Below are 19,989 nucleotides of genomic sequence, written 5' to 3'. Positions count from 1 at the left end.
AACTGCCCAGATAATCTTTTGACTGATTTCCGTGTACGGCATGCAGTTTAAACATCAAACAATGTCGCAGGATCTTTCCACTTAATGTACTATCATTATAGAAGCAAAACACTTTCTCATTCGTTTTACTTCATTATCTTCTCCAATTAATTTGCCCATAACCGTGATTTCACTTTAACCCTATGGAGTGTAATGGCTGAGCTATTGCAATTCTGTAATGAAACCTTCAAGACTGATCTAGCAATCAGTAATTTGTGGTGGTTTCTTAGGAATTGTCGCACGTACCCAGGACGCCTGCCACTTTAATGGGAAAATGTCTCATCCTAGTTAATGGGAGTAATTGAAATATTCCCTTACCCAGTCAGAAGGAAGCCTTAGTTCAGAGACTACCGCTCAGAATACCATGTCACCTGAAATGTTAGATTGGAGTCCGAGAAGCGCCGCCCAAGCTTTCATCTTCCTCAGTAGGTGTCAATGGGTCAACGACGGTTCTCTGTGAATGGATGACAGAGGAGAGGTCTCGGCATTGCAAAAGTTAGAGCATGAACGCGAGTAAATAAACGAGTCCAGCAGCCTCGCCGGAAGTCAGGCAAAGTCGCCTGTGACGGGGGCGGGGCTGCATCCGGACCGGAAGAGAAGGCGGAGTGAAAGCGTCTTGCGAGTTGCGACGCCAGAAGGAGAGCGGAGTCCCTCAGAATTCACCAGGTAAGTTGAAAAGGGCTGGGGGGGGGGGGGGGGGGGGGGGGGGACTCCGTTCCCTCGTTGTGTGTGTGTGTGTGTGCGTGTATGCATGTGTGCGACGGCGGGCTGGGGGGTGGGGGACTCGGTTCCCTCGTTGTGTGTGTGCGTGCGCGTGTGTGTGTGTGTATGCATGTGTGCGACGGCGGGGGAGAGGGAGGGTGCACTCGTGTGTGTATGTGAGCTGGGGGGGTGTCTCTGTATGTATGTATGTGCGTGGGCGCTTGTGCGTGTGTGTATGCGCTTCTCAGGAGACAGCGCCTGGCCACAGCGCTCGTTCGCGTGTCACTTTGAAATCGCCTCAAAGGCGATGCGCGCGGCCAGGATTGTCTCCTGGCAAGCACACACGCCGACAAAAGAGCTTCGGCGGAGACGCGCTTCCGCGCGTTCAGCCGAGCCCTAAAAAGGAGACAAGGGGAGAGGAATTTCCGGAAGTATTTTTTTCTGGAGATGTCAGAAAACAAAGGGTTTGGGCTCAAAGATGGTGCCACTCCAGCTCAAAGATGGTGCTACTCCAGCGTACCACAAAGTGAGACACATTCCTTGAGAGTAAAGGAGGATGTGGATAGTGAACTTAAACTGGAACAAAGGGTTATAATTGAGTCTATAGAATGGTTGTCCCCATTGGCGGTGCCACAGTAGGCCAACAGGTCCGTAAGGTTACGTGTAGACCTATGCAACCGGAACAAAAACATTGTTGTAGTAAAGTTCCCTCTACCTAAGATTAATTCTTGGATGAGACCAAAGATGCAAGATGGTTTTCCACCACTGTTGTATTCTCAGCTTGCAATCATCAAGTTGCTTTTCACCATGCTAGTAGGAAGGTTACAGCATTTAACACCTTTTGTTTGCTACAGGTTTGTGTGTATGCTATTTGGACTGTCATCAGCTGCTGCAGTCTTTCAGAAGTTGATGCGTCGGCTGTTTAGGGACCAAAGAAGTGTTACATACTTAGAGGATGGCATCCTAGTAATGGGATAGTTAAGAGGAGCATGATAGTAAGCTGAGGGATGTTTTAGGAATTTTAAAGAACGGATTAACTGCAGAATGGAACAAATGTGAAGTCTGTGACTTTCCTAGGACATGTAGTCAGTGGAGATAGAATTTTTCCAAAGAAAGAAAATTAAAGACTATAAGTAACGCACCTGCCCAACCTGCAAAGATGAGGTTACGTCTTTTTTAGGCCATTCTGAATTTCATTCAAAATGTGTTCATTTAGCAGAAAAAGCATCTTACAATTTGCAAAGAAAAACCATCACATCACTTGGGAAGGCCACCGCATAATCTTCACGCAGGATTTCTCCAAAGAGACGGTCGAGACACGAAAAGGCTTCTTGTCATTGAGAGATAAACTTAAGTCATAAGATATTCAATTCTCATTCGCAGGCCCAGCGAGGTTTAAAATCAACGACCAGGGGGAGGAGCTTCGCGCGTATGTGGTACTTTCGGTTTCGCTTTTGGTCATTGTGGACGGCGACCTGCTGCCGATCGGCGCGCCGGCTCTGATTCTGCTGCCAACCCTCAGCCGGCGTTGGATCCTTGCCCTCTCGCCTTTACAGGCTTGCCACGACGGTAATCATTCTGACCAGATCCCAAAGGTTCCGTCTGAGCTCGTCGCCCATCATGGCGGGCAGGGCGGTTGTCGAGAAGCGCACCACCAGAGGCCCATCCCGAGGAGGGGTTGCCCAATCCCAGACTATTGATCGCTTTACTCGTCCTAAGGGTTCCCCAGGTGGATCGAGTGGGGCCCTCGAGGAAACTGGTGATGGTGCTCCTGAAGCTGAGGAGCCAACTTTGAAGGACGTTATGGGCGTCATTGCAAGTGTTCGGACTACCATGGGCCAGCAGTATGAAACCTTGGCGGCTAAGATAGACACGGTGGCGATTGAAGTCAACCTCATCAGGGCGGACTTGGGGAAAACTAATGAACGGGTCAAGTCCCTTGATATCAAGACTGCGAGTCTGACCACGGATGTCTCGGATCTCCAGACCACAGTCCTCAATCTCCGGACGACCAGTGACCTGTTTGCCCGTCGGCTGGAAGATTTCGAGAGCCGGGCCAGACGCAACAACGTCCGCATCGTGGGTGTTCCGGAGAACTCCGCTGACTTATCCACAGACGTCCTGGTGGAATATCTCGTCTTGAACCACCTGGCACCAAAGGGCCTTAGTAAACTTTTCGCTGTGGAGCGGGCTCATCGAGTCCCTGGTGGGAAGCCTAAGCTGGGAGCCACTCCGAGGCCCATAATAGCCAGGATTTTTAATTTCCGGGACAGGGACGCCATCCTGCAAGCCTCACGTACAAATGGCCCCACCAATTTTGAGAATGTGTCGATCAGTTTCTACCCGGACTTTACTCAGGCGGTGCAGAAACAACGAATGGGCTTTACGGGAGTGAAGAGGCGACTCAGGGACACGGGACTGAAATACGCTATGCTTTTCCCGGCCCGCCTGAGGATTGAACATGAAGAACGTGCGCTTTTTTTCGACCGCCCTGAGGTGGCCAGTGACTGGTTAGACACTTTGTCGACGCGCCATGACAACCCGGAGAGCTCGAGGGGCGCCGAGGGCGGCTTGGAAGAACAGGAGTAGTGTGTCTACGTCGGCGAGCCTGCCTTCACGACAGGGGCTCTGTGACTGTTATGTTCTTACAGTATGGATACCCGGGGGTGGGGGGGAAAATCGGGACTCTTCCTCCTCTGGGGACTTTTTCTCTCTTCTTGTAGGTTAGTTTAATGGGGCGACAGGCACACTGCAAGTTGGGGTGGCTCTTTGGTCTACCGCAGGGGTGTAGGGTCGGGGGTTTGTGTTCTGAGGGCTCATTGGGGGTGGTGGTGGGGACTTTTCTTTCTTGTTTGTATCGAGGCTGCGCTTCATTCCATATTTGCTGCTATGTGCCTGTTTCATGGCGGGGGGGGTGGCAGAATGTTTACTTCTGGGATGGGGGGGTAGGGGGCTGAGGGTGTTGAGCTGGAACGTCAACGGTCTTGGGATAGGATAAAACGGGGGATAGTACTGCAATATTTGAAGCGATGCTCCCCAGATGTAGTTTTGCTCCTGGAGACACACTTGGTAGGTAATACGTGCCAGGCACTGAATAGGCGGGGTTACCGATTGGTGGCCCATTCCGGCTTTACTACTGGGTCGAGGGGGGCGGGCATCCTGGTTAGGAACTCCCTCCCCCTGGAGATAGATGGCACAGTGTTGGTTGACAGAGGCCGCTATGCGGCTATTACGGGAAGGTGGGAGGGGAAGTCGATCTCCATATTGTCTGTGTATGTTCCGCCTGGTCTACAGTTAACCACATTCACTGATTTGGGTGGGGTGGTTCTGGGGCTTCCTGACGGCTTGTTGGTAGTGGGTGGCGATTTTAATTCCGTGGTTAATGGGGAGAAAGATCGTAGCCCCCCCCCAGGCTCCTTCCCGCATCGCAGTTATGGCTGGGGAAATTTTTAGACACGTTTGGTCTGGCGGATTGTTGGAGACAACTGCACCCTGGACAGCTCCAGTACACCTTCTACTCGGGAGCTCATGGGAGTCTCTCGACTCGATTATATCCTCGTACCGGCGGTGCAGATGGTCTCTGTACAGGAAATCAAGCATTTAGCTAGGGGGGGGTCTCCGACCACTCCCCGCTCTGGCTCACCATTGATGCACAGCTGGGGGCCGGATTGCCCCGCTCAATCCGTGGCACTTTCATAACCCCAAAATTAGATCGGAGGTGGTCAAGTGTATGGACTTCTACTTTGCTGAGAATGAGGGGTCGTGTCCTCCCCGGTCTCCTTGTGGGAGGCTTACAAAACTGTGATTCGTGGTCAGACTCTGTCCTTGATTGCTAGCGAGAGGAGGCGCAAAAATGAGGAGGTGGTGGGCTTGGAAACTGAAATTACTGGGTTGGAGGAACAGCTGAAGTCTGGGGTTACCCCTGAGCGACTGCACTTTTTGGCTCTTAAACAGTCTGAATATAGGGCTTTGGTGACTGACGCGGCCAAGGCAATGAATCGTGTGCAACAGGGGCGTTTGTATGATGTGGGTGATAAAGCGGGAAAGTTGATTGCTTGGCTAGACAAACGAGATAGATTGAATCGGGTGGTGCCTGTGGTTGATAAAGTGGACGGAACGTGAGTGGTGGACCCGGTTGAGAGAGTCAAGGTGTTTGCCCAGCACTTCCGGAACGTCTACGCGCAGGTCTCAGATAGACCGGAGGAGGACTCGCACTTGTTGCTTCGTGATCTCGCGTTGCCTAGCCTCTTAGAATCGGACAGGGTGCTTATGGAGGCGGACTTTTCCACTGATGAGGTTGCGCTCGCCATCCGCTCCCTTCACTCGGGGAAGGCCTCTGGTCCGAACAGTATACCAGTCGAACTGTACAAGCTGCGCCCTGACAAAATGGCGCCGTATCTTTGTCGGATGTTCTCGGCATCGCGAGACCTTGGGTCCCTTCCCCGGGATCAAAGACTGGCATCCATTGCGGTCATCCATAAAGATGGCAAACCCCGCGAACACTGTTCATCGTATCGGCCGATATCGCTTTTGAATGCGGAACCTAAGATCCTGGCAAAGCTTTTGGCAAATCGGTTGATCACGGTGATTAGTGATTTGATACACCCGGACCAGTCTGGTTTTATTCCCCATCGGAATACCGCGCTCAATCTTCGCCGTCTTCACGGTGTCTTGGCGGGGTCTCTTAATGAGCCGGCCATCCTGGTTTCCCTTGATGCCTCGATGGCTTTCGACACGGTTGAGTGGCCATATCTGTGGGCTACTCTTGCTAAATTTGGTTTTGGCCCGAAGTTCATTGAGTGGGTCAGGCTTCTGTATGAGCAGCCGCTGGCTCAGGTGGTCAACGGCAGGGCCTCGGAACCCTTTGTTCTCGGACGCGGTACGAGTGCCCTTTGTCGCCGCTTCTATTTGCGCTTGCCCTTGAACCCCTTGCTGCGTGGCTCCGCTGGGAGCCCTCACTCAAAGGTATTCGATGGTCCCCGGACTTCGAAGATCGCATAGCACTATATGCCGACGACATACTATTGTACCTGACCTCCCCCCGTAAGTCACTAGGAGTCCTCTTTGACGTTTTGAGTTCCTTCGGAAGGAACTCCGGTTTAGTTATCAACTGGGCCAAGTCCTGTATTTTCCCACTCACTGGCGACTCACCCTCTCTGCCCCGCGCTTGCCCGATACCTATTTCTAGAGGTGGCTTTAGATACTTGGGGATCTATATTTCATTGGACCCAGTGGTACGCTATGAGAGGAATTTATTATCCCCGCTTGCCCGGCTTCGGTCGGACGTTGCGGCGTGGTGTAGTTTGCCTTTGTCCCCCTTGGGAAGAGCGGCCCTGTTCAAGATGTCGTCTCTTCCCCGTTTCCTGTATGCCGTCCAAAACACTCGATCTGGTGCCGGCCAGTTATTTTGGTGAAATTGAGGGCCTCCAGAGGAGACTGGTGTGGGGCGGGCGGCCCCGCATTGTATTGGCAAAGTTGACTTTGCCCTGGTACGACGGTGGTATAGCATTGCCTGATATTAAAAGATACTACTGGGCATCTCAGTTGAGCGCTGTTAACCATGCCATGTACGGTCCAGTTCCGAATCCCGCATTTGAGATGGATAGGTGGCAACTGCCCGGGGGCGATTATAACAGAGCGCTCTATTCTAGAGCCGCCGGAAGAACCTGACGGGTCCCACTGGAGTGGCGGTGCGAGTGTGGGGTAGTGCGACTGCGGCTACGGGGTGGACGGATAGGCTGACTGGAGCGACCCCCCTATATGCCGCAGAGAGATTGGGTGAACTATGGACGTCGAAGGGTTTCGATAGATGGGACCTTATTGGCATCAGTAAAGTGGGCGACCTCTGGGTCAAAAATAGAGTTAAGACCTTTGATGAATTGAAACAGGAATATAACTTGAATGATAAGGAATATTTCCGCTATCTCCAGGTCCGTCACGCACTTGAATCGGTTTTCCCAGCCGGATCTACGATCCCGGAGTATTCTCCCCTGGAGGACAGGGTGCTGGACGGATACGTTCCCGACAGCACTCTCTCTCTTATTTATAAAAAACTCATCAATGACCGTTCGGACCTTCTTATTCAGCTTCGATGTGCTTGGACTGGCGATGGGCTAGAGTTGGACGATGAAGACTGGCAGGCTGCGATATCCTCTCCTAAAGAGGTCGCGATTCCGGCGCGTCTCCGCCTGGTGCAGCTGAAGATTCTGCACCGAGTCTATGTCACGGGTCCACGATTGATGCATATGGGTTATTCTGCGGATGGGCTGTGTAGACGTGGCTGTGGTATGCTTGCTACCTTCCTCCACATCATATGGGAATGTCCGGAGGTAGTGATTTTTTGGACTCGAGTGCATGCGGTGATGGGTGAGGTGACGGGCGTTGAGTTATTGCCTGAGGCCAGACGCTGTTTGTTGAACATCTGGGAGCCGAATGACTGCACTGTTGCTCAGACTCAATGGGTCACGCTGGGCAACTTGGTTGCGAAGAGGGACATCGCTCAATTGTGGGGATCTCAGAGGGCACCATCAGTGCTCACCTGGGAAGAAAACATGGACTGGTGCATGTTTAGAGAAAAAATTGTATAGGTTTCCCGTGGTAGGCCCAAGAAATGGGGTAGGATATGGGGTCAATGGAATTCATACCGAGGAGAGATATGCGCTCCCCCTCTTACTGAAGCTCCCGACACTCCTCGCTCTCCTTGACTGTACGTTTCGGTTTCCCAATTTCCCGCAATGCACGCTATGTTTCTTGCTCTCTGTCCCCCCCTCCTCCCAGGATCTCTCCTTCTTCATAACACTGCTTGTTGTTCGCCTTCTCCCCATGCCATATGAGACAGTCATTGCAAGGTACCGCCTCAACTTTTTCTATGGTTAAGTTTTTGTTGTTTATTTTGTATAAAATGTGAAACCTTTTAAATATCCTCTTATTGCCACGAACTTTGGATGATATCATGCTTTTTCGCTGCCGGGCCTTCGGTTGTCGGCTGATAAGCTGTGTCTTATTGCGCTGCTGTTATTGCATATGACTGGCCGGCCCTGGTGGTTGTAGGCCTGTAACTGTATTCCTTTTCTTACTAATAAAGGTTTTTTGGGTTTTTTTTTAAAATAAATAAATCGACCATGGTAAGCCTTGCTTCTTCTCAAACCCCCATGACCTCGCATGTTATTTGGAAGACTCACCTCCACAATTCATGGATTCCTCAAGCGGAGCCTCCAACAAACGAAAAACGGAAGCACATGAATCTGCTCACCGCTGACGTTGTTTATCTTGGTCTGGTGAGACATCATCGGTGTTCAAGAAAGTTCAATCGTGCTAATGGTCATGTTTTGTAATCATGGTCAATGGTTTGTTTAGTCCGGTTTATAAATTCTCCATTGGTCTGAATAGTAAGATTCCAGTAGCGGGTTCACACCCCTTGAAGTGCTCTCCTTTTGTTAATGAATAATCACGTTCAACTCCTGCATGTATTATGCTGTCCTGGCCTTTAACAGGTTTTTCCTTGGTTGATTCACTTGGAGTCGGACTGTTCAGGTGGTTTTCTTTACACCGCCACTGTTCTTGCTGACAGCACCATCCGCACTTCCAGATCTTCATATTGTTTCATTATCTTTACATATTGTACTGCTAATTTGCTCTTTTGGAGTCCTAATGGAGCTATACGTTACCGGAGCCAAAACGTCAAATACTTGTTCACCCTTTAAGTCCTTGCAGGCAGTATAGATGTAATGTCTTATGTCTAATTTAAGTCCTTGCAGGTAGTATAGCTGTAATGCCACATGTCGAATAGCCCAGATTCTTGCATTGGGTCCCATCACGGAGCCCTAGCTCTATTATGTAAGGGCGCACAGTTATGCTAGAGCAGCTATCTTTATCATTCTCCTGTTCTTTTACCCTACTAAAACGTCCTGTGTTGACCATGGACGGTGCTGCCGTCGCAGCTCCTAAGTTCGATTTTCCTAGGGGGAGGGGAGAAGGGGTCTAGGGGCACCGGGTGGAGGGTGGGTTGGGGGGGCAAGGAGTAAATGTAATTTTGGTTGTTTCAGTAGGATTTTGTTTCATTAGTTTGTTTTGTACAGCAGACATCAAAAGCAGAGTCACATTTGTCGGTGGGTTTAGTTCAACAGTCCACAAGCTTACTGTCTTCAGAAGTCTTCTGGAGCTCACAGGTCCCGGTCTTGACTTGTCACTCCCCTACCTAATACATGCGCCCATTGGTTCGCGCAACCCCAGTCGTAGTGTGCTAGCCACTTCTCTTGCGATAAACGCAGTCTAGATGACTCAAAACAAATCACTGGTAGAAAGTCACAACATAGTTTCGCTAAACGTCTAGGGTCTTAAACACCCAGCTAAACGTAAAAAAATCCTTGAATATCTAGCTAAATCCAAAGGCGATATCCTTCTTCAGGAGACAAAATTATCAAAAGAAGATGCAGCGTTCATTAATCAACATTGGATTTCCCACACCCTCTGCTCCTCCACGATTCACAAAAAGAGGGGAGTGATTACCCTTATCGCGAAAAATCAAACATCTCTATTACCTCACACACTCATGACGATGATGGCAGGCTGCTTGTGGCACACCTCATGAGAGACGACTACCCCATTCATGTAGTAAGCATCTATGGTCCTAACTCGGATGTCCCATAGTTCTGGGAATCTGACTCATCTGCATTAGAAACCATCCCCCAAGAGGAACTTTTAATTGTCGTGGGGACTTTAACCTTCCCCTAGATCCCCTAGATCCCCTCCTAGACCGCCAATCCAAATGCTCATACCACCCGTCACGCTCCCAAGATACTCTGACCCGTCTCCGTTCCAAATACAATCTACACGACTCATGGCGCCTACAGCATCCAACGGCCGAGATTAAACATTCTATTCGGCCCCTCACCACTCCTACTCGAGAATCGACTACATTTTCATTTCTAGCCCTTTCACTCACCCCATAGAGGAAACTGACATTGTCCCCAAACTAATCTCGGATCACTCTTGTATCCATGCCAAGCTTGTAGGCTCACACTCTATCCTCCCCTCGAAACGTTGGCGCTACAATGACGACATCCTGTTCGTTCCTGAAAATAAGACTAAGATAGAGACCGCCATTCTGGAATTCTTCACCTTGAACATTCTGCCAGACTCAGACATCTCGGATGCCTTTAAGGCCACGACTAGGGGCGTTATCATTGGCATCCGAGCCCAAATGACCAAAAAACTAAATCATGCTCTGGAAATCCTTGAGAAGGATATCAAAGCTCTAGAGATCTCTCAAGCAGCTGAAATTGGTAATAATTCCATCTTAGAGCGCCTTACTAAGATGAAGTACGAATATAATGCAATTTTAAGCAAAAGGGCAGGAGTATGGATAAACAAATTCAAGGCACTAAAATTATGTGAGGGCAATAAAGCCGGTAAATTCCTCGCGTCTTACCTCAAACAAAAAAACAAAAAAAATTCCATATTGCGTCCATTAAAGACCAAACCAATAACACCCACACCAAACACAACAACATCCTGCACACCTTCCAATCTTTCTATGAGGACCTCTATAAAAATAAGTTAACGTTTGACTCTGCTGCTTGCACGAAATACTTGAATTCCTTAGACCTTCCTAGACTCTCCGAGGAGGTTCGCTCCAAGTTGGGATCACCGTTCACATTACAGGAAATCTCCACTTCCATCAAATCCCTTAAAAACAACAAGGCCCCTGGCCCTGATGGCTTCTCAGCCAATTTTTATAAGGAATTTGTGGGACCTGTTAGCCCGGGCCTCTTGAACCTCTTACAATCCTTTATGTCCAAAGGTGCTGTCACTAATTCAATGAATGAGGCCGCGATAATGGTTATTCCAAAATGAATGAAAATTGCACTTGTATAGCGCTAGACTACCCGGAGGCCTCGCAGCGCTTGTGACTGAATACTCAACGCGAGCAGTTCAGCAGGTTTTACCGTACAGGTGCGTTTTCAGAGCTTTCCTGAAGGACATGTGGTTACTGTTACCTCGGAGAGATAAAGGGAGAGTGTTCCAGAGCTTAGCCGCGGTATGGGAGAAGGAGCGGCCTCCCCAGCGGGCTTTCCTGACTCTGGTGGGGGTGGCCAGCTGGAGGGTACAGGAACGAAGGGAGCGGGACGGGACGTAGGGTATAGCCAGAGGGTGAAGAATTGCGGGACCTGTACGATGAAAGACTTTGTGTAGGATGCACATAGCCTTGAATTGTACTCTTGCCCCTACAGGGAGCCAGTGGAGCTCCTTTAGGGAATTCCTCGCTGACTGCCAGCGAGGGAGGTTATAGAGTAGACGGGCCGCACTATTTTGTGTGACTTGGAGTTTCTGGGTGACGGAAATCGGAGCTCCCATATAAAGAGCATTCCCATAGTCCAGGCGGGAGAGTATGAGGGCCTGGACCAAAACCCTCCTTGCCTGGAATGGGAGCAGAGGGAGCACCTTCCGCAACATCCTCATAATCCCAAAGCAGGTGGTGGCGGTCTTAGTTGCTTGGGCCGAGAAGTCCAAAGCTTTGTCGAGCCAGATCCCGAGGCTCTTTATTTGGGGACAGGAGGCGAGCACAGACATGGAGGCCAGATGGATGCAAGGGCAGCGGGAGAAGGGTTGCCCAGGAGAATGATGTCTGTCTTCTCCCCATTAAGTTTCAGACAGGAAGATTGCATCCATCTGGCGACAGCCTCTAGACAGGGACCTAAGGTGTGGGACGATCCCTCAGAGTGGTCTAAGGAGACCACCAGCTGGGTATCGTCCCCGTAGGTGACAATACGCACACCGAAGGGATGGACTATCCTGTCTAGGGGTTCCATGTAGGCATTAAAGAGGGTGGGGCTCAGGGAGGAGCCCTGCGGGACTCCACACCTGAGTGGGTGTTTAGGAGACACCGTCTCGCCCTCAAAGACCTGGAAGAAGCGGTTAGCCAGGAAGGATGACAGCCATTCCAGGGCCGCGCCCGACACGCCCATGTTCGCCAGTCGTTGTAGTAGCGTGACATGGTTAACCGTGTCGAACGCGGCGCTGAGATCTAACAAAATAATGGCGACTTTTCCACCCCGGTCCAACACAGCTCTCGCCTCCTCCGTTACCGCTAAAAGGGCAGTTTCAGTCCCGTGTAGAGGGCGAAACCCTGTCTGAGAGGCGCGCAATAGGCTGTTGGACTCTAAATAGTCCACCAAAGAAGTTAAAGACCCCCTTTTTACCAATAATTATCGCCCAATCTCCCTTATAAATCTGGATTGTAAAATGTATGCTAAAATCTTAGCCATCAGACTGAATACATTCCTTCCCAAGTTAATTAGTAATTCGCAGGTGGGTTTCCTCAAACACAGGCTAGCCAATGATAATACTAGATTACTCTGCCATGTCTTAGAGAAAGCCAAAATAACTGCCACTCCTTCCGTTGGCTTTTCTTACAACATTGTATGCAGCCCTTTGATTTGGGGAATCCCTATATAGATATGGTTATGGCTGTATATTCCTCCCCATCAGCCCGTATTGCCATAAATAGCTCCCTTTCCGCACCTTTCTGCTTAGAACAAGGTACTAGGCAGGGTTGCCCCCTCTCTCCAAGCTTTTTCCTCCTTGCCCTTGAACCCGTCTTAGCTGCCATTAAAAGTAACAAAAACATCAAGGGGGTGGAATTTGGTAACATGCGAGTGAAATTGGCGGCATACGCAGATGACATCCTAGTGGTCACTGAACAGCCAGACTCCTCCATTGAGGGCCTCATGTCCACCATAGAAACCTATTCCCTACATTCCGGATATAAACTAAACCGAGATAAATCTGAGGTTAAAGCGCTAAACATTCTCAGTACAAGGGACATGCTGGGTAACTAGAGCCTGTACTGGCAGCCAGGCTTCATTAAATATCTTGGGGTTGAGTTTGGTAGCACTCTTGCTGAAACCCTTCAACGCAACGAAAAAATAACCTTAGAAAAAATTAAAACGCAATTAGACGGGTGGTCCCCCCCGCTTCATTACCTGGTGGGGAAGAATTGAGACCATCAAAATGATGACTTCCCCTTTAGTCAACTATTTAATCACCATGCTGCCTCTCACGTTATCCCTGGAATTCCATCACAAGTTAGATGCCATAATCACAAACTTTCTATGGAGAGGGAAAAAAAAACCAAGAATTAGTTTGAAGAAACTGCGCCTAGACAAGTCTGCAGGTGGAGTCAACCTAACGGACTTCAAAAGATACCAAACTGCATCTCCACCAGAGGGTTATTCCCCTGTGTGGCTTGAGCTGGAGAAGGCCCTTCTTGCGCATGTAGCACCAGCCACTGCCCTGTTCACTAAACGAAACTCAATCATCTGTTCGAGACCTATTTTTAGAAATACAAGAATAGCTCTTCTTAAAGTGGATAAACTGCTCGAGGCCTCCATCAGATGTTCACGATGGGAATCAATATGGAATAACCTCACGGTGCTCTACAAAGGCAAACCACTACACAATTGTCTCTGGTTGGAAAAAGGCATTTACTTTCCACACCAACTCTATGAAGGGGCATACCCTCATCGTTCAAGGACCTTTAATCCAAATGTAATCTTAGCTCCCTTGAGTTCTATACCTTTCTACACATAAAAACAGCAATCACATAAGCGAATCTCTCCTCTAATCCTCCCTCCCTTCCGCCCTACTTCACCAGATTAAACAGGCTTGGACACCAGGTGTCATGGATTTATAAACTCCTACGACCACGGCATTCCAATCTCACTGCTCATATCAAACAGTTCTGGACATCATGCTCTCCTTTCCCTATCTCAGATACGGACTGGGCCAAAACCTGGGATTTCTGCATGCGCCACAAAATCAGCCCCGCATTATCCTAAAGTAAATTCTGGCTTCTCCATAATGCCTTTTGGACGCCGGCGCGTCTTTTTGCCCCACAATATCAGGCCTGACGCTTTCTGCTGGAACTGCAAATGTGCAGACGGCGACCTGGAACACCTTATCCTTCAATGTGAATATGTAGCCCCATTCTGGGATAAAGTCTTTGATTTTACTGATAAAGTATTTGCCTTCTTCCCACCCAGGGAATTACCTTATCTAGTCTTTGGGTTTCTCAAAACAGAGTCCCTCAACGACAATGATAGGGCCTTGCTTGATCTTCTACTCACCGCTGCTATAAAAGTGATCCTCAATAATTGGAAGGACACCCGGAAAGCAAATTATGCTGGCTGAACTGGGTACTTAGTCTCTGCAGAGCGGATAATACAGCCCTTCTGCAATCACCTTGACGCCCCCCGCACAGACGCTTATGGATCACCCTTGACAATTACTTTAGTGCACACAAGCCTCTCTGATCCAATCCCTCGTTCCCTTGACCAACTAGCCGCCACCTTGACCTCACACGCCTCATTACTCCCGTGACTGGCTCACTTTCCTGCAGCCATGTACATATTGCTGTTCACCTCCATTCATGATGACAAATTATGGACCAAACATGGGTTACTACGGTGGACTCTGCTAATCTAGGTGCTGTACCATGCAAGATCTGCTTCCTTCATTCTACTGCTTTGTGTTGTATTATTCAGTGTTATGTTTGCTTATGGGTACTTACCATCGTCCATTTCGGCTCTTATCCAATTTTGCACCTCAACTGTATGACTTGGAACCTGTTGCTCACCACTGTATGTACCACATTTCTATGATTGCCATCATTAATTTTATTATGTTCTGTTTTTATGTCTGAAACTACCAATAAAATTCTTTTGAAATCAATAAAGACTAAGTAACACACCTGCGCCAACCTGCAAAGATGAGGTTACGTCTTTTTTAGGCCTTTCTGGATTTCATTCAAAATTTGTTAATTTAGCAGAAAAAGCTTATGGATTGAGTCAACTGCTTAAGGAACGTAAGGTTTTTAAATAGAATGACGAATTGAATAATGAATTTCTGAGCATTCAGAAGGACATATGTACTGAGCTTCCATTACATGGATTCAATCTAAAAGTAAATGCCATCCTCACTACAGATGTTCCGTTGCAGGATGAATGGGACGAGTACAGTGTGGCTGTGGTTGGTGAAGAAGTTAAGCCATTCTGTAGAATGAGTGGATAGAAAAGTACAAAGTGGATGACATCAAGGTGGACATTAAGAGATTTGTGTTGGAAGAGCGGCCAGCCAAGAGCAAACTAAATAAGGAAACTAAGAAATTATGGAAACAGAGGAGCTTTCTGTTTATTGAGAGGGCATAAAATGCTACCTCCCCGTCAATTGAGGGAAAGGATTCTGGAATTAATGTATGAGGTAATTTAGGGATAGTCAAATCTAAGATGGGGGTCAAGAGTTCATACTAGTGGCCAGGTTTAGATTCGGAAATTGAAAGAGGTGTACAATAATGTAGTTGTGCTAACGCTGATAAGCCCCAGAAGACATTGAGACCTCCTTTTGGGGGGCAGGATAGAATTTCCTGAGGATCCCTGGTAGGATTTAGCTGTGAATATCTTGGACCCCATTCAGAACAAAGAGTGGGTACCGAAGCACACCATGGCACGAATGGATTTTTATTCCAAATACTGATGTGGTGGAATAATTTTTCGGAGGGACCTTTCTGAGGAGAGGCATTTCGAAGCAATTGTTAAATGACGATGGCCCATAGTTAAAGGCTGATAAATTGAAAAAAAAATCTTCACCATGAATGGAGTTCATGCAGTGCACACAGCAGTATATCGTCCAGTAGTGAATGGTTGTGTGGAGGGATTTAATCATGTGATAATGGGAAGTGTGCAAATGAAAATAAGTGCTGGAAGGAATTGGAAAAGGAAGCAAACAAATTAATCTGGGCTTACAGAATTACTCCCCCAGTGACGGGTTACAGTCAGTTCTAAGTGCTGAGATGGCGTGAGGCATTCACCAAGGATAATAAAGCTTGGATGTCCGTGGAAATAGAAAGGAAATGGTCTCCTACTGTGATTATGGAGAACCTGGCACTGGCTCAAAGGACAAACAAGGATTACTATGATAAAAAGAAAGGTTAAAAGAAGTCATGCTGCAGAAGGGCGAATGGGTGCATATTAGAATTGATCAAAAGGTTAAGAAGGGCAGTAGCACATTTTCCGAGCCACTTCAAGGGTTAGAGGTTGTTGCTTGCTCTGCCAAATTGTTAGATGGTAAAATCTGGCATTTTAATAGATTAGCTAGATGTAACAAAGCTTCAGCAGAGGATAAAAGATAGAACAGTGACATCGGGAACTGGTTCTGGATGTAAGAGGAACAAACTATAAAGTCTGTGGAGAATAGAGGTGGAAAATTGTTAGTGGAGAGAATGGGGACTGTATAGCTGAGAATGAATGGAGCTGTGGAGTAGAGGAGATGATGGCTAGGGCATGGTGCCAGTAGAACGTTTGATAAGAGTACCACTTATCAGGAGGGTTCCAAGACAACTCACAGTTGGAGAATCGCCTTGTGTCCTAAAAAGTTTGTTGTGGGTTAATTAATGTGAAGCTACAAATTGCATAATGTGTTGATACGGTAATGCTATCGTACACAGTGATATCAATTTACATAATATTATCTAGAGTTATTTGCAATAAGTCTTAAGTTGGGTTTAGTATATGAGGTATTCTAGCTATTCGATTTTATAATAGGTAATTATTATAAAGGTTACATCTTCTGTTGTATTTGCTAAAGGGGAACAATGCGTGGTATCCGATTGGCCGGATATAGTCCAGGTGCTATGGAAACAATCATGGGTTCTGGTATGGTGAGAGACAGGCAGTTAAAGAAATACTTGATGCGGAGTAGAGGTTGCTGCCTGCTCTCCTACAATACATTTGAGTAACTTATCAGTTTCCTGTCGATGAAGGGAGCACTACAATAAAACAGGGCCCAAGAGTCACTCCGCGGTGAAGGCACCGGCTCGGTCCTGAACAGGAAGTGGGAGGCAGAGGAGGGCTCAGGGAAATCAATAGTACTACACTGGCAGTAACAACAAGAAGACAGAAACCTTAGTAACACGAAGAGGGCACTCTCAGCAAAGAACAGCAGCTGGATCCTGGTGAGATACCTTTGGTGCAGTCACCAAAGCAAAATGTACGCGTTGCAAAATGTAAACCACAGAATGCAGTGGTGCCTAAGTGTAAGGGATACTTTAAAAATCCAATGGTTGAAGGGGGGCTCCCCCTAACAAACAAAAGAACGAAGGACCTTAACCACTGCCCACTCCATTTTGAATGATCTTTGCTGAAGAAATGGATCTTTCTACATGTTACAACACCATCTCCTACTTTGAGTGGAGCACAATAAAAATTAACTTAAGATCCCATAGAAAATAGACCACAAGTGACTTTGAAACTGCATGAATTTACGTAACTACAAGATATTGATGTCATGCATTATCACATTTTGAAAGTCGTATTTTTTATAGAATACATTCATAGTAAAAGGTGTAGAGCTGCCTAAGTTAGTTTTGACATTTTCTAACCAAAAGAACTTTGCAGCTCCTCTCTGCCCCCTGGAATAGCTTGAAGTTTTGTGAGCGTAACGGTGTGATTCCCAGTGTCAGTTGCGAGCCTGCAGCTGCTGGGCACACTGTCAGAGCCTCCCGGGTCGGGAAAAGGAGAGGTTGTCATGAATATACTGACATGTTGTCAAGACACATTTGGTGGTGGCTGGGATTTTGGCACAGATTCTTCCTCCTCGCGTTATTGCTACAGTCCTAGTACCCTCTGTCAAACTCGTCCTCAAGCAGTCACAAAAGCCTAATACTTGTAGAGGAGACTTCTCATGTACACTCTTTTAAGTGGTCTAGATTATTAGAGATGGAGCAAAATTATATTCTTTTAAATCAAACGCAATATTGGTTTTGTACAGGAGATATCTTGGACTCACATATTTAAAGGTGCTCGAATATGTGATTATGAAGAAAAAGAAGATACAGGGAAAAAAGATATTTGCTTAGGATCACAGTTTGGTGAAGTTGGGAAGCCAGGATGTCACACGATGCAATGTAGCCAATAAACAGGGCTTTTCCAGAGCTCGATAATGCTCAAAAGGAGCGGATTTATGCGGTTTTGTGGTTTAATAGTCTTCATAGTTTGGTTTACTTGTGTTAATGTGTCACTTGGCATGTCACTTTTGGTAATGGAAGTTCACTCATAAGCACACTTACGCCATGGAAACGTCACACATAAGCAGTCTGAAAACTTGGCAGCTTTGATGTTGCAAATCAGCACGCTGATGTAGAAAAACTAACAAATAAACCCACCTTAATGTAATTACTATTACACAACGTGTATGTGTACACTGATGCCTGTATATTTCTGGAATTAGGTATGGGTATTTAAAAATGGGTGGGTGTAGTGTGTTGGTCATTTGAGTGCCCAGTGAAGGCACGCACGTTGAAGCTGGTTGCATACAGTCTCTTGTGGCTTTCAGTCCCATCTCAAAACAACATAGCTTTTTTCAAGTATGATGTGAGTGCAAGCTTACATGGACCGGTAGAACGCCAAAGTATAATTTATCAAAGGTTAAAGTAACGCAAATTATTAACTTTCACCGCCCTCCTGCACTGGCATTTTTTTTCTTGGTCAGCCTAATGATGCCAAATATTTGTAAAACACCAGCCGTCGCCTTAGAGCCCCGCCAAAACCCTTCGATGAACAGGGCACCAACACTGTCTCCCTTACCTCCGTCTCATCGCGGCCATCCGTGTTCTCCCCACTCCGCGTACAAAGCGGCAACTGAAGCAATTTCGTTATATCCTACAAATGATTCCAAACCAGTTAGCAGTAATCCGCATTTAGATACGCGACCCCCCACGACTACGACGGTTTCGCTGCAAAAGTGCACAACTAGAATTTTTCAAATTGAACGGCAACTAAAGCAGGTACACCAATGGTCGAACGGCTTGACATCATACGTTTCATGCGTACGAACAACACGCCCAGACTTCAGCGCACCACGCCTGCGTAGTGTGGTGGCTCGTTACCCAATTCAAAGAAGACAAGTAGCCATGTTAAGGTCAGGCAGCTAACGTTGCGGCTTATAGTATTGTGTTCTTCGGTTTTGACTTGCTCTTAAACATTGTTTTTTTCTCCAGTTATATATAGCGCGACCTCGACCAGAAGGAGTAGGAGCGCTTTACGAGTATCAGTTGCGTTACAGAGGACGCATTTATTTATTTATGCATTTTTATATAGCGCGGACTTTACCCGAAGGTGTCAGAGCGCTTCACAATAGGAACAGAACTGATACATGAGAACATTACAAGTGAGCAAATTACAAAAGCAAACGTTACATTACATGAGGCAAAAGTGACAATCTCATTGATTTCCAGGCACGAAGAGATTAAGTGATCTGTCCAGAATAACACGATGTTGAGCCTGAGACTGGATCCCTGTTCCCCAGCTTCAAATTCGGCGGCTCTAACAGTTAATGCGGAACCTTTTTGGTACGCTTAGTCTTACAGTATTTTTATTTATTTATTTATTTATGCGATTTTATATAGCGCAAACTTTACCCGAAGGTGTCAGAGCGCTTTACATAGGACCCAGTTTCAACTATAAGGACTGATGGTTACATTCGGAAGAACAGATTTGCAAATGTTTGACTTACATAAGAACCAGTTGAAAACATACGGATTTAGGATTACATGCGTTACAAAAAAAGGTACAAACAGAAAAAATGTCAAATGTACAAGAGATAGAGTCACACAAGGAGGAGATACAAATGGATAAACTCTAGGCATATACTAGAGATATTTCTATCTACTTATGGAGGGGATACACATGGATATACTCTAAAAGTCACAGAGGAATGGTAGAGCGCACAGCGGACTCCTGCATAAACTAGTGATTAGAGTTATCTCTATATACATAGGGAAGGGGTAAGACTGGATATACTCTAAAGGTCACATAGGAATGGAAGAGAGCAAAGCGGACTACTGCATGTCCTAGTGATTAGAGTTATTTCTATATACATAGGGAAGGGATACTCATGGAAATAATCTAAGAGTCACATAGGAGACTAGTCATTAGAGTTATCTCTAAATACAAAGGAAGGGATAAGACCGGATATACTCTAATGGACACATAGGAATGGTAGAGAGTACAAAGGTCTACTGCATACACTAGTGATTAGATTTATCTCTATATACATAGGGAGGGGATAAGACTGGATATACTAAAGAGTCACATAGGCAAGGTATATGGTGCAAGGTCTAAAGCAAATACCATTGATTAGAGTTATTACAATAAGTCAAGGAGCAGAGTTCCATAAGTGTGGATGCAGTCACAG

At 47.0% G+C, this 19,989-nt stretch overlaps 1 protein-coding gene across 4 annotated transcripts in view; it reads right to left on the bottom strand.

Moving 5' to 3' along the window:
* Nucleotides 1–18,580, bottom strand: part of LOC144824137 (protein regulator of cytokinesis 1-like) — a 619,082-nt gene extending 600,502 nt beyond the window's left edge. For all 4 annotated transcript variants that reach the window (XM_078683256.1, XM_078683257.1, XM_078683258.1 and 1 more), the window contains exon 1: nt 18,381–18,580. In XM_078683256.1, coding sequence (XP_078539382.1) covers nt 18,381–18,400 — 20 coding nt within the window. In that variant the 5' untranslated portion in view covers nt 18,401–18,580. The remainder of the gene's footprint in view (nt 1–18,380) is intronic.
* Nucleotides 18,581–19,989: the final 1,409 nt, after the last annotated feature.

The sequence above is a fragment of the Lissotriton helveticus genome, chromosome 3_1, assembly GCF_964261635.1.
Source record: "Lissotriton helveticus chromosome 3_1, aLisHel1.1, whole genome shotgun sequence".
In the NCBI taxonomy this organism is placed as follows: Eukaryota; Metazoa; Chordata; class Amphibia; order Caudata; family Salamandridae; genus Lissotriton; species Lissotriton helveticus.
Note: the sequence above shows the minus strand (reverse complement) of the source record. Positions and strands in the feature narration are given on the sequence as shown.